This window comes from Mustela putorius, unplaced genomic scaffold, assembly GCF_011764305.1.
Source record: "Mustela putorius furo isolate JIRA1106 unplaced genomic scaffold, ASM1176430v1.1 tig00003836_pilon_pilon_pilon, whole genome shotgun sequence".
Taxonomy (NCBI): Eukaryota; Metazoa; Chordata; class Mammalia; order Carnivora; family Mustelidae; genus Mustela; species Mustela putorius.
Window position 1 is genome coordinate 38,648,792 of NW_025421989.1, and position 15,688 is coordinate 38,664,479.

At 41.6% G+C, this 15,688-nt stretch overlaps 1 protein-coding gene across 2 annotated transcripts in view; it reads right to left on the reverse strand.

Moving 5' to 3' along the window:
* Positions 1-14,788, reverse strand: part of EFHC2 (EF-hand domain containing 2) — a 192,382-nt gene extending 177,594 nt beyond the window's left edge. Inside the window, exons 1-2 of one of the 2 annotated variants that reach the window (XM_045089480.1) lie at positions 14,641-14,762; positions 13,778-14,274 (exon numbers count right to left, since the gene is read on the reverse strand). Coding sequence is in view for 1 of the 2 variants with exons in the window: in XM_045089479.1 (XP_044945414.1) it covers positions 14,641-14,682 (42 nt within the window). In the remaining variant the exon portion in view is untranslated. Of the gene's footprint in view, positions 1-13,777; positions 14,275-14,640 lie in introns of both variants that reach the window. The other variant, XM_045089479.1, reaches the window with a different exon arrangement.
* Positions 14,789-15,688: the final 900 nt, after the last annotated feature.

Genomic DNA, 15,688 nt, shown 5'->3' on the forward strand with positions numbered 1-15,688 from the left:
AAAAATTTTAAGAAATGCTCGAGTGAGTTTTTACAAAGGTGCAAAAGCAATTCAGTAGAGGAAGGACAGTATTTTCAACAAATGGATAGTCAAAGACAAAATCAAATGGATCCTGACCTAAATATCTGACCTTACATTAAAAAAAAAAAAAAATCAACTCAAAATGGATCACAGACTTGAACATAAAATGTAAAACTATAAAAATTTTAGGAAAAAAACTTCAGTCTCTAGAGCTGGGCAGAGAGTTCTTAGACTTAACGTCAAAAGCACGATCCATAAAAGGAAAAAATTGATAAATTGGACCTCAACAAAATTAGAAACTTTTTTGCTATGCAAAAGACAGTTAACAGGATGAGAAGACGAGCTACAGACTGGGAGAAAATATGTGCAAATCACATCTTAGCTGAAGGGCTAGTATCTAGAATATATAAAGAATTCTCAAAGCTCCACAGTAAAAACACAGTCCAATTAGAAACAGGCAAAAGACATAAACAGACATTTCACCAAGGTGGATATACAGATGGCAAATAAGCACATGGAAAGAGATGCAATGCATACATAAGCCATCAGAGAAATGGCAGTTAAACCCACAATAAGATGTCACTACACACCTACTGGCTAAAATAAAAAATAGTGACAATACTAAATGCTGACTAGGATGTGGACAAACTAGATCGTTTACACACTGCTCTGGGGAACGTAAAATGGTACATTCGCTCTCACAAATAGTTTGGTAGGCTTTTTCTTTCTTTCTTTTTTTTTAAACTAAACATGCAGGGGCGTCACAGTGCCTCAGTCATTTGAACATCTAACTCTTGGTTTTGGCTCAGGTCATGATCTCATGGATTGTGGGATCGAGCCCACCCCCCCCCACGTTGGGGCCCTGTGCTCAGTGTGCGGTCTGCTTGAGATTCTGTCTCTGCCCCTCACCCCCCATTCATACATTCTCTATCTCGCTCTCTGAAATAAATAAAATCTTTTCAAAAAACTTAACATGCAATTACCATTATGATCCAGCAGCTGCACTCTTGGACATTCATCTTGGAAAATGAAAGCACGTGTCCACACAAAAACCTGCACATGAATGCCCATAGCGACTGCATCCCTCGTAGCCAAAAACTAGCAACAACCCAGATGTTCTCCAGCAAGTGAACAGTGAAACAAACTGTGGCACATACATGGACTACTACTCAGCAATAAAAATGAATGAACAACTGACATGGACAATTTGCTAGATAAGCCATCAAAAAATTAAGTGAAAAATAATAATCCCAAAAGGTACATACTGTATAATTCCATTTCGTGCAATATCTTCAAAGTAATGAAAATTGAGGGGGGAGACCCAGGGTGGCTCAGGTTTAGCACCTGACTCTTGATTTTGGCTCAGGTCATGATCTCAGGATCATGAGATCCAGCCCTGCTATGAGCTCCATGCTAAGTGGGGAATTGGCTTGTCCCTCTCACTCTGCTTCTCCTCCCCACTTGTAGTCTCTCTCTCAAATAAATTAATAAGTAAAATCTTCTTAAAAAGTTTTAGAAATGGAGCACAGATTAGGGGTTGCCAGGAATCAGAGACACGGTGGGGGGGCAGTTGATAGGAAGGAGGTGGAAGGGGTTATAAAAGAAACAGGATGGATCCTTGTGGTGCTGGAACAGATCTGCATCTTTCCTGTCAGGTGACAAGAGCAACCCACACATGTGATGAACCATTTAGACTAAAAGCACACACGTAAATGAGTATAAGTAAAGCCAGGGGTGGTGCCTGGGTGGCTCAGTGGGTTAAGCCTCTGCCTTCAGCTTGGGTCGCAATCTCAGGGTCCTAGGATCAAGCCCTGAGTCGGGCTCTCTGCTCAGCGGGGAGCCTGCTTCCTCCCCTTCTCTCTCTGCCTGCCTCTCTGCCTACCTGTGATCTCTCTCTGTCAAATAAATAAACAAAATCTTAAAAAAAAAAAAAAAAAGCTGGGCAAACCTTAATGGGATCAGTGGATTATATTAATGTTAATATTCTACCAGTTTTGCAAAATGGTACCAATGGGAAACTGAGTAAAGTGTACACAGGGTTGCTCTGTATTATTCCTTAGAACTACACATGAATCTTTAATTTTCCTCCATAAAAATTTCAATTAACAGTAAAAGGCAAGAGTGGGTCTACTTTCCTTGATAAACCAGGAGACAGTCCACACAGGGCCCTTGGATAATGTATGAAGTATGAATGGAAACACACATGAGCCATAAATGACTCACAACAATAAGATGGAAATAGTCCTATAAATGATAAAACAAACATCAAGTTGCCAAACTTGGCTGCCGAAGAAAAGGTAGTCTAAATGAACCGTAAGCCAAGTGAACGGACCTGTTCTCCCCCAGATTTCTAACCATTGTGACCAGAATCAACTCGGGGAATGGCCCAAGAAATCCCTTTATGTCTGCACATGTGCGTGTCTAGCATCTTGTCGTCGGGAGACTGGTCTCTTAAGGGGGTCCTGCCTGATCAAGGCTCAGAGAACAGTGTTCTGCTTCCACAAAGAGCCAAACTGGATGTCAACAAGGAGAAGAGAACTGTCCCTCTACATGGCACAGTAGGCCACAGGAGAGGCTTGGGGTCACCCCTTGTATGTGGCCACTGAGCTATCCTAGCAGCTTGATATAAGCCTTGCATCCTGACAGGCTTATAATTTATTTAAGGCTCAGAAACAAATGAGTTTCTTTCTCTCTTATAGTCACCATTGCTACCCTAAGAACTACTCTGCTCCATGGCAGCAGGGGAAGACACAGGCAAAAATCTAGTTCCAGAGAGGATTTTCCCCAACTGGGTTTATCCCCCCTAGTTTTGAGGTATGGCTGCTACAGGCAGAGAGGTTAGCAAACAGGCACCTATTAGGAGCCTGCCCCGGGGAAGGAAGGGCAACCCAGAGAGCCATCAATCACAGTTTCCCAGTCAGCGGAGGAATGTCACAAAACAGCATGTAAAGAACGCAAACACAACACGGGCAACCAGCCAGTAAGGGGATGAACTGGGCGGTCCGGACAATATAGATATGTTCAAGGTTCTGTAGCCAGACAGAGGGCTCCTGCTGACATGATCAGGGAAGGCTTGAATGAGAAGGGGGGAGTAGAGTTGCCCTCCGAGGGAAGGCTAAGATCTAGATGGGGACAGGGAGAAGCACGAGAATGCCGTCAGGAAGATGACAAGTAAACTCAGAATTGAGTGGTTTAATAATGGAGTCCAAAATATATTCAAAGGACAGACAGCGAGCATATGCTGGTTTCACTGGGGTATGAGGCTTGTTTTCTATTACGGAAAAAGAAAACTGCTAAGAAAGAAGAGTATTGCTTGATTTTTTACAATGGTGGTATACTCATGTATTACCTATATATTAAAAAAGGCAAACAAAAATGTTTTAAAGGAAGGGATGGTAGGGTACCTGAGTGGCTCAGTAGGTTAAGCATCAGATTCTTTTTTTTTTTTTTTAAAGATATGATTTATTTGAGATAAAATTTGAGAGAGAGAGAGAGAGCACACACAAGCAGGGGGAGCAGCAGGCAGAGGGACCTGCTGAAAGCAGACCCCCAACCGACAGAGCCCCTCAGGCACCCCTAAGCGTCAGACGCTTGATTTTGGCCCAGGTCATGATCTCAAGTGTCAAGGGACTGAGAGCCCCATGTCGGGCTCCATGCTGAGTGTGGAGCCTGCTTGGGATTCTTTCTCTGCCTCTCCCTCTGCTCCTCCCCCATTCATTCTGTCTCTTTCTCTCTCTCTCTCTCAAACCAACAACGAAATGCTAAGGCTGAGGAGGCATCTAGACTCACAGGTCTTGAGTCTGTGGCTGGTGTGGCAGACAACAGACAAAATTTTTAGTTCCCAAAAGTCATTATTTACTTTCTTTTGTCTTTCTCAGCTCCAAAAAGATGGTGAAAAATCAAGTTCCCAATACCCCTTTAGCAGAGGAAAGCCACACAACTCAATTTTAACCAATAAGATATGAACGGGAAATCTACTGAGGGCCTGGAAAACAATTTTTTATATAAGAGCATTTTCACCTCCCTCTCCTTCCTACTTGTCTTGAACATGGTTATGAGATGTGATGTCTGGAACTGAGGCAACCACCTTGCAACCATGAGGCCAAGGACCTAAGAATGAAAAGCCAGCATTCTCATGATAGCAGAATGGAGAGAGAAAAAGAGTCTGAGTCCTTTATGACATTCATCAGCCACTGCTTAAACCTGAAACTGCCACACCTCTAGAGTTCTTCTGATGAGAAAATCAATCTGGCTTAAGCCACTGTTAGCCAGGCATACTGTTACTTACAGCCAAAAGTATCTATCCTAAGTGACATAGCTATAAAGTTAGGGACAGAAGGCAAAAGTGACCAATGTTAGCTGTGTTTGATCCCCAAACAGCCAAAGTGACCCAACTTCTGAACCCCAAATTAACATTTAGGAATGGCAATGGAATAACATCCGAAGTATGAATGATGGCTTCAAGAATTGGCCCAGTCTGCATTAATGGGATTTCAAAGACATTTCAATAGCTACTGGAAACAAGTAACAAAGTAACAAGTAACAAAATCCTCTCAATCAAAATGATCCCATGATCCTGGCATGACAGACACCTCTTGTTTGTCTAGCAATTCCACACCAACTCCTTTTTTTTTTTTTTTAAGATTTTATTTATTTATTTGACGGACAGAGACTGCAAGTAGGTAGAGAGGCAGGCAGAGACAGAGAGGGGGAAGCAGGCTCCCTGCATCAGGAGCCTGATGCGGGGCTCGATCCCAGGACCCTGGCATCACGACCCGAGCCAAAGGCAGAGGCTTTAACCCACTGAGTGACCCAGGAGCCCCACACCAACTCCTTTCTTTGGCTATTTATTTTCCAACAGCTTTATTGAGGTATAATTTATATATTTTTAAGTTCACCCACTTAAAATATATAATTCAATGGAGTTTACCACAACTGCAAAGTTGTGCAATCATCCCCACAATCTAACTTTAGAATGCATTCATCATCCCAAAAGACATCTCATACCCATTAGCAGTGACTCCTCATTTCATCCCCTCCCCAACACGGGCTGCAGCAACCATTCATCTACTTTCTGTCTCTATAGATTTGCCTGTGATGTACATTTCACACAAACGGTCTCATACAACTTGCACTCTTTTACATATTGTTTACAGTATCAGTATTTTTATGGCCAAATAATATTCCGTTGTATGGCTCATACCACATTTTATTTATCCATTTGTCAGTGGATGGACATTTGGGTTATTCCCAATTTGGGGGCCAATATGAATAATGTTATAAACATTCACATTTGCGTTTTTTATGGACATACATGTCTCTTCTCTTGTATACGTGGGGGTGCTGTGTCATACAGTAACTCTACCTTTAAACTTCTGTGAAACAACACATTTTCCATAGCAGCAGCACTGTTCTGTATTCCCACCAGCAATGGACGGGGCTTCCAATTTCTCCACATCCTTGCAAACACCAGTTACTGTCTTTTCCTTATAGCCATCCCAGCGGGGATAGCGTAACAGCTCACGGGGGTTTTGATCTAAATTTTCCTAAAGACTAATGATATTGCACATCTTTTCAAGTGTTTGTGGCTCTTTGTAAAAGTTTTTTGGAGCAACACCTGTTCAGATCCTCTACTCCTTTTATATACACGAGACAGAAGTCCTTCATCACATAGATGCTTTGCAGATATCGTCTGCCATACTACAGGCTGCCATTCTACTTTTTCCGTAGTTTCTTTTGAAACCCAACTTTGGCTATTTCTTGCAGCAGTATTTGTTATAGCAAAACACTGGAAATAACGCAACTATATATTAAAAGCGGATGGGCTGGGGCGCCTGGGTGGCTCAGTGGGTTAAGCCGCTGCCTTCGGCTCAGGTCATGATCTCAGGGTCCTGGGATCGAGTCCCGCATCGGGCTCTCTGCTCAGCAGGGAGCCTGCTTCCTTCTCTCTCTCTCTCTCTGCCTGCCTCTCAGTGTACTTGTAATTTCTCTCTGTCAAATAAATAAATAAATAAAATCTTTTAAAAGAAAATAAAAAATGAAAGCGGATGGGCTGAACAAACTATGGTATGTCCACACAATGGAATAAGTAGCTATGAGTGGAGGACACATTCCAAGGGCATGAGGAAAACTGTCCACTATGATGAAGCGATCTCCAAGATACACTGTTAGAAGGAAAAACAGAAGTTGGAAGACAATGGATAGGGTATGCTACCATCTGTTTAGTAAGAGACCATGGGAATATATTTTAAAATTTGCTGGGCTTTTTTTTTAAACAATTATTTTATTTTATTTTTAAGTTAATTTAATTTTTTTTCAGTGTTCCAAGATTCATTGTTTAGGCACCCACACTCTGAAAAGAAAAGATTAAAAAAAGTTTTGGGTTAAGCTACTTATAGAGGGGAGGGAGAAAGACAAAAAGATTTGAAGGGACAAGGTTAAAAGCTATACCTGCCTGAATGCACCTCACTTTGTAAATTTAACTCTGAAACCACAGAAATGTTTATTTTTACACTAAAGTAAAACCAAAATTCTTAAAGTTAGAAAAGCAAAATCCATATAAGTGATGAATCACTGAATTTTACTCGAGAAACCAATATTGCACTGTGTGTTAACTATCTAAAATTTAAACTAGGGGTGCCTGGGTGGCTCAGATGGTTAAGATTCTGCCTCTGGCTCAGGTCAGGATCTCAGGGTCCTAGGATCCAGTCCTACATGGGTTCCCTGCTCAGCAGGGACTCTGCTCCTCCCTCTCCCTCTGCTCCTCCTCCTGCTTGTGCTCTCTTTCCTCTTTCTCTCTCTCAAATAAATAGTCTTTAAAAATTTTTAAATTAAAAAAAAGAAGAAAAAAAAAAAAGCAAAATGAAATGAATGAACCTAACTGGGTATTAAGTTGGGGACCTAACGATACTGTCAGAAACATTTAAATGAAATTAAAACTCAATAATTTGACCACAAATTCCTAATGGAATATATAAAACAAAAGAACTACAAGGAAGTATTAAACCATTTGAAAACTGAAATTGTTAATAATGTTATTATTGATCAGAAACTATTATATGGATATATATTTTTACTTATGGTAGGATAACAAGAAAATCATGCTAACATCCTCATGAAGCAAGATTCTCAATGTAAGTAAAAGATAACTATAGAATCAAAGAAGATAAAAACTCTATAATCTTTCATTTGCATTGGAAATATCAATTTGGATTCATGTTGTATTTTATCTTTAAAAATGTACACATAGGGCGCCTGGGTGGCTCAGTGGGTTAGGCCGCTGCCTTCGGCTCAGGTCATGATCTCAGGATCCTGAGATCAAGTCCCGCATCGGGCTCACTGCTCGGCAGGGAGCCTGCTTCCTCCTCTCTCTCTCTCTCTCTCTGCCTGCCTCTCTGCCTACTTGTGATCTCTCTCTGTCAAATAAATAAATAAAATCTTTAAAAAAAAATGTACACATATTTTCTAGCCTTAAGAGAATGAAAATTCAAGCCATGGACTGGAAGAAAATATTTGCAAAGCATATATCTAACAATGAACTTGTCTCCAGAATATATAAATAACTCTCAAAATTCAATAGGAAAGAAATAATCCAATTAAAGACAGGCAAAACACATGAACAGAAATTTTACCAAAGAGGATAGATGGGTGGCAAATAAGCACACAAAAAGATGTTCAACATCATTAACTGTCAGGGGAAATAAGTTTCAATCAGGATGACATACCTCTGTACATTTATTAGAACAGCTAAAATTCAAACACTGACAATGCCAGCTATTCGTGAGGATTCTGAGTAATAGCAACACTCATTCACTGCTGATGGGAATGCAAAATGATACAGCCACGTTGGAAGACAGTTTAGCAACTGCTTATAAAGTTGAACATATACATATGCCAGTTCCAAACAGATAAGAAAGTCAAGTATCCTGTCACTTGTAGGGAAGCAGTGACAATTTTGCTGTGGTTTTTCAACGTCTGATTCCTATAAGCAAAGCTTTCCTTGGTAGCAGGTATCAAGAGTCCAGTCAGAAATCTCATTTTAGTTGAAAATGAAATCCACGTGTGCTTATCTCAAATTTGACCCAGAATTCAGTATTTAGGGAGCAAAACACAGGCACATTTAAGAGGTAATTTTTATTCTTTACTTTTAAGAAAATAATATTCTTTTTTTAAAAGATTGATTTATTTGAGAGAGACAGAGAAAGCAGGAGTACGGCTGGGGGAGGGGGAGAGCAGAGGGAGAGAATTCAAAAGCAGATTCCTCGCTGAGCCCCACGCAGGGCTTGATCTCATGACCCTAAAGACCATAGCCTGAGCCGAAACCAAGAGTCAGACATTCAACCTATGGAGCCACCCAGACACCTCATAAAGCTTAACTTTCAAGTCTCATGTAAAATTGTCTTAGGCTATATTTTTATTCATACCGCTTTGCCATATGGTTTTAGTAACTTATTTAACATTGTCAATGTATTTTCATGTTGTAAACAGCATTAATGAAAATGAATTTATAACATCTATTTAAATTAAATCAACTGAGCCTTGTAAAAATAAATCCCATCTTGGATTAAAACAGTTACTGAACAGAAATGCATTATGCTGCTTTATGAATTTTCTAAATGTGTAAGTGTATAAAAAGAAAAGAAAGGTAATATAGGCTTAATTGCCTATTTGTTTTTCAGGAAAAGCTGGCCAGAAGTCATTTTTAGTTTCAAATAGGGGAGAAAACTACTTTTGCTGATCCCACATACCACACATCATATCTTACTAGGGCCCTCGATAATAGAAACTACGAGGATTTTTAGGCCTACTTGGATAAGGGGAAAGTAAGAAATTTTACAGTAAGGGGAAAAAAACCCTGAAGTTTCCTCCATTATGCACCACCTCCCCGCAACCCTGCATTAAAGTTGATATCCTTTGCAGGAAAGGGAAACCACACAGAGCAGGTCACTAAGTTGACCAAAATTAACAAACCCACAGAAACGTATTACTCTTTACTCAGAAGAGACGATTATTACTGAATCACTACATCTACAAGTCATGGATCATGCTAATCATTTATACACAGGAGGTCCCTGAGAGCTGAAAGACCTTTCCAAGTCCCTCTGAGATAGAGATTGAAATCTGGGATGAAGACGTCTCTGAACTCGTTGAGGTGATCAGTGCAAAACACTGTGAAGGTACCATATGCCAGTGAATGATACCCATTCAAATGGCTAGTCGTCAGTTTTATGTTATGTGAATTTTACAGCAATTTAAGAAAAAAAAAGTCTGATAGGCTCAGTTGAAGCTTCTAGAAGGGTAAAAGACTAGACCTGGCCTGGAAGGAAACTGAAGTACTGAACTGAAAACAGAAAACTGAATTGAAAACGTGCTGAAAACAGCATGAACTGGTGGAGACAGCTCTAATGAGAACGTGTTTCACACTCTGCAACCACAATAACAAACAGGTTTGAGTGCAACCCAGTTCACATGCCTCATATGACGGAAAGAAAAAGTTCACGGAAGAATGCTTACTGTTCCCATGTCATCACACATTACTTTGATTTTTTAAAAAATTATTTTCTAGTCAATTTTGCTTTTTTTTTTAAAATGCTGGCCATGATTCATTAAACTAATCTTATAAGGGTTTGCACCTGATGCAGGTTATTTTAAGGCAATGGAATTGACCACTAAGAATATGACCAGAAATCTGTAAGCAGAATTTTAGATCAGGAAAAACCTCCATCCTGTGCATGAAGTCATTGTTTTATGATTATCTTTGTCATTGTGATAAATTTAAATTGATTTATCTACCATCCCATGATGAAGTCAGATTGTATATTAAGCATTCCTCATAGTGTGTCCTTCAGCTGTTCACCATTTAAATTGCTGGTAAATTTCCCAAAGAACCTTATTTCCTTATATAAGTAGTCTTATATTACTCTAGATAAAAATAAATTTCAAGGTATTGCCCACACCCTTTTCTAAGAGAGACAGAGAGATTCTGAATTTTTGTTTTATTCTACTGCTGTGAATTCAAATATTTTATTTTCTTCTAAGGAAAACAGTTGCTTCATTACAAGGTAGAGATGGACTATTGACAACAAACCCTCCTAAGATGGTGGCAAGGTAGCTTCATAAAAAACAAAGTGTAATCCTCATTATTTATTAGGGGCATTCAGGATCAGCTATTCAAACATCTGTCCAAAATGCTATAGGAAAGATTTTCAGCTTTGGCTGGAAATGTCCCTTTTAACTTTAATATCCTATTATTTTTGACAATATGCCTGAGATTCTCTTAGCTCAAAATAAATCCAGCATGTACATTGCTGGAAAAAGATACCGTGTGTCTGGAATTTATCTGTGACCTTTCCCTAAGGTTTTCAATTAATTCACATCAAAATAATTTTAATGTCATCAGTGGTACAGGTGCTTATATTTTAGGAAGCACAATACTTGTTGTATTTCAGAGATAGAAATACAGGCTGCACATGTAGCTAGCTGTGGGCTGAAATCAATCTATTGCTCAGGACTGACTATCAGCAGCTAATTAAGGGGAGAAACAAGTTCCTTTTTAATTTCTAAGAAAAGCAGTAAAAGTTAGCTTGTGTTATAATTTTAAACCCAAACAGCCAGTAATTATGCTGTCTCCAAGAGGCCAAGGTTTTTCACTTGATAATGTAATTCAGCAAGCATGGCTCTGTAATGGAGGGGAGGGACTAATGATTAAAAACAAAAAAGCCAGATTTGTCTCTACTGAATTTTTGACCACTCTATGCACCAGAGAACATCTGATCTTTTAACAAAGTACAAGTTTTTTAAATAATATTAGTCTTTTGGCAACACAGTCAGTACTAAGGTTAATGTAAATATAGCCATCTGATTTGGGCACATACAAGGACTCTCCATATATAAATACTAAACTGTTAAATGACAGCCTAAGATATCTAAGAAGTATACTGTCATTCCCTAATTTACACACACACACACACACACACCCCTATTCGTCTGAGGCATAAAGTAAATAATTTTTTAAGTACATTCACAAATCTAGAAGCAGACCTACATGTATTTGGATACTTATAACAAAGGTAGCAGCTCTGCATATAAGTAGAGAAAGGGTGGTCTTTTCCAAAAATGTGTTAAAGATAAAACAACAGGCCCTAAGTAGAGTTGATCATGCTAAGCCCCATGCCACCAACTGAAACTTAACTTATAGTTTTGGCTGTCCCAGAAATTGAACCTTACACCAGGCAATCATGAATCGCCTGATCAGCATGACTTAAGTAATCTACCTAAAAAGCCCTTGCTATCATACCCCATAGTAACCTTATAGTAACCAGTCCAATTTTTGCCTACTGTAACGCCCCCGCCCCCACCTATAAAAATGTCTTGCTGGGAGAGCTCCTCAGAGCTCTTTTTTCTCTGCTCCACTGGATACTGTCAATTCATGAATCATGGCATAGAACCAGTAAGATCTTTAAAACGTACTCAGTTAACTTGTGTTAACAATTGGTTCTGGGTCAAATGAATAGCTATATAGGAAAAAATATAACCTGATCCATACTCCTTTTCGCGCGCGCGCACACACACACACACACACACACACAAACACACATTTCTACTAGATTAGAAATCTAAATGTGAAAGGTAAAAACAACAAAATTTCCAGAAGACAACACAGAAAAATACCATAATGAACTTGACATAGGGAGCAATTTCTTAAAGAACCAAAAAATCGCTAAAGGAACAATTACTCATCAAAAACACCACTAAGAAAGTGAAAAGGCCAGCGTGCCTGGGTGGCTCAGTTGGTTGGGCAACTGCCTTCAGCTCAGGTCATGATTCTGGAGTCCCAGGATCCAGTCCCGCATCGGGCTCCCTGCTCAGCAGGGAGCTCTGAAATTCCCCCTCTAATGCTTGCTTGCTCTCTCTCATTCTCTCTCTCTAATAAATAAATAAAATCTTTAAAAAAAAAGTGAAAAGGCCAGCCACAGAGTAGAGATATTTGCCAACACAGATGTCAGATGAGAGTCACGTCCAAAATCTATATAGAACTTCTACATTTCCTAAGTAAAAAAAAAGGGGGGGGGGCACACAAACCAGCAGAAAGAGTAGGCAAGAGACAAGTACTACACAAAAGAGAATACCCAAATGACCAGTAAATCGTGCTCAAGTTCATTAGGAATCAGGCAAGTACATATTGGAACTACAGTTTCCCTATACTTGCTGATCGAAATAACTACAGTTTAAAAAGGCCAGCCATATCAAGTCTCAGGATGTGGAAAGATAGGAACATAAGGCGCTGCTGGGGATTTAAATTGGTTTAAGCACTTTGACAGCGTCCACTAAAGCAGAACATAATGAAAGCCATTACGACCCAGCAATTGTACCAACAGACGTGATTAAGAATAGTCACAGCGAACTATTCTTAATAACCCCAAACAAGCCTTATCTCTATCTACGGATATATAAATGATGTCATACTCACACAGTGGAATACTACAGAGCAAGGAAAATCGGTAAACTACCTCTAGAGACAGCCCGATGAACAAATCTCACAAACATAATATTGAGCTAAACACAAGTCAGTCACAAAAGAACACCAGACATTCACACTGATAAGAAGTCCCCGCATTCAGGATAATTAATTCTGGACAGTAAAAACAAAGGGGTTAATGACCAGAAAGAGTGATAGGCGGAGTTGCCCCCAAAAATACAAGATGTCCAGTTAAATTTGAATTTGAGATCAACAACAAGCAAGCTTTCAGTCTAAGTGGGTCCCATGCAGCACTGGGGACACGTATTTTTATCTGCTCAATCTGATAGCCGCTATCAAGAGAGAGGCTTTGGGGGGCACCTAGGTTGCTCAGTGGGTTAAAGCTTCTGCCTTCGGCTCAGGTCATGGTCTCAGGGTCCTGGGATCAAGCCCCACATCAGGCTCTCTGCTTAGTGGGGGGCCTGCTTCCCCCTCTCTCTCTCTGCCTGCCTCTCTGCCTACTTGTGATCTCTGTCAAATAAGTAAATAAATAAAATCTTTGGGGGGAAAATAATTTCAAAAAAAAAAGGGAGAGGCTTTTGGAGTACCAGTTAATACTTCATTTCCTGATGTTCATTTGGTGTTCATCCATTATGCATTTCTCTGCACTTGTTGTACTTCCCAATAAAGACAAAACAAAGTACACTCAGTACAGCTTCACGGATTTTAAAATCTCTCATGAAAGTGCTACTCTTCATCACTGCATGTTGGAGCTAGGTGCTTCTTAGGAGGGGGTCATCGGTCATCTAAAGCGTTGCAGGGCCCAAGCCGTGGGCTCTGCTTTCAATTTTTATTAAAATTATTCCTACATAACATGCTTTTTTATTTCTGGAATCTTTTTGAGTAGCCTTCCTCTCTGGGGTCCTCCTTCTTGATATGGCTGGCTGAAGCTTAGCAAAGGGTGAAGCTGTGTGGGAAGGCCAGCCTTTACCCATCAACCAAAAAATTACACAAATCACGGTTCAACAAGCAACTCGGTCAGGCCAACCGACCCGTGGAGGTCAGAATTCAGTGGCCTGAAGCTACAAAGGACTGAGACTTTAGGGCCAACAACTTGGTTGCAGACACTTTGGAATCCAGAAGGTCAAAGGCTTCATTCAATCTGCTGACTGCGCTCTACATTAACCAGAGCTTTACACAAACACCTTGAGGGGCTCCCTGGCTCTACATTAACCAGAGCTTTACACAAACACCTTGAGGGGCTCCCTGGAGTTCCCTTCCACCCGTGTTATCACCTACCTTCTTCTGGAGACGCAACTGCAACCCCCAGGAAAATGTGGTGACCAGTGTACAGGAAAACACGAATCACTTTTCTGCTGTTGTTTAAATAAGGGGCTATTTATTACAGACAAGATTCTTCGGTGCTCAGGGTTTTTTTGTGTTGTCGTGTTGTGTTGTTTTGCAATTTCATCTTCTTTTGAAATAAGCTCCTCTCAGTCTTCAGCGAGGAAAAAACTCCAAGTTTGGAGGCTTCACTCTATAAAGCTTAGGACAGAACTTTACAGACTGGTGGAACCCTGGTTACCTCTCAGCCTCAACAGCCTCCAGGGGCCCAGGTTTCTTTGCTTTAGTAACAGCAACTCTTTTTCTTTCTTCCACACGGGCTTTCAAGGACAATGACTAGGCACCTGGGCTGTGGAGACAGGTTGCCTGGGAGAAACCCAATTTCACACTGAAGCTTTGTAACTCTGGCCATTCAGGGAGTGATTCATTTCTCCATGCCTCAGTTTCCTCAACTGTAAAATGGGAATAAAAATAGGACCTAAGCAGCAAATGCCGTGCAAGGCGACTGAATCATGGCACCTGTCATAGCTTACACGCTCAGCGATGGCTGTTACCACCTTCACTACCCCTGGCTACGTTCGCGGGTCCTGCCCCCCATGAAGAATCTACTTATGTATCTGCTGTAGTTAAAAGCAACCAGATGCAGTTAGACTGGGGGAAGAGGAGACAGAGAATAAGGGTTCCACTGGCCTACAAAGTTTGGTCCAAGTTGTACCCAATGCAGCAGGAGGATGCTTGGGTAGGGTCGGGGGAGTTGGCCACGCCTGGACCCCAGATTCTGGCCTGGACCTCTGACTTCGGGCGCCCTCACTACTCACGTTGCGGCTGAAATTGTTGCCAGGCAGCAGCGGTAGGGCCATGGCTCTCAGCGTCCGAGGGTCAAGGGGCCGAGAAGAGGGGCCAGCAGGGAGCGGCCACCTCTCGGCGGCGTTGTTTAAGCCCCCACCCCACCACGTTACCTAGAAACGGGAGGCGGCGTCACGGAAGGAGGAGGAGCTGCGGCTAGTCGGAGGGGGCGGGGCCGGGGCGGGGTCAGGCAGGAAGTCCCCCCCCCCCCCCGGCGCTCCTCCTCCCCCGCCCAGTCTCACCCACCCAGCCGAGTGCGGTCTCCCGAGGCTTTTCTCTCCGCACGCACTGTGCACACAAAGACACAACCACAGCCCTCCCCGCCCCCGCCGCTTTCTGGTTTAACCCCTTTCTAGAGCTTAGGCTCCTCCGATTCTAACCGCATTCTTCGGCCATTGGCTTATTACATTTCGTTCAAACACAGAAAAGTGCAGAAAACAATGTGACATCCGCGCGATCTCAGAAATGTTAGCACCGCCTAATGTTACAGTTACATTAGCTTTCATTTTGTAGTTAAAACGTTCGAGATGCATCCAAAACCACACTCCCCACACCCACCCCACCCACCGTGAAAACCCGTTCAGTCCTCCTCCTGTACATTTTTATACCTGAACTAAACGTGTGTAAGGTGCTTGTTCCTGGTCTCATCAGGGTAGCCGGGGCGGGGGTAGGTGGCACAAAACGCAGCGCCCGTCTTTCCATCATGCACCCAAGATGCCCAGGCCAGGAACCTCCTGGAATCATCTCCCCTCACCTACCGCCAGCCCTGAGTCATAATGCTCAGACACTTTGGTATCTCTCAGTCACCCCTCTCTCCTGCTCGGCTGAGACCCCATTATTTCCTGCCTGGTTTTCTTTAAAACCACCACCAAAAAAAACAAAACAAACAAACAAAAAAACAACACTAACTGGATCTTCCCTCCAGAGCCATCCTCTTATAATTCGTGATACCTATGTCCGGGGTTGCCTTCCAATACCATTGTAGCTTTCTTTGCCCCCACCCCCCGCCCGCCCCAGCTC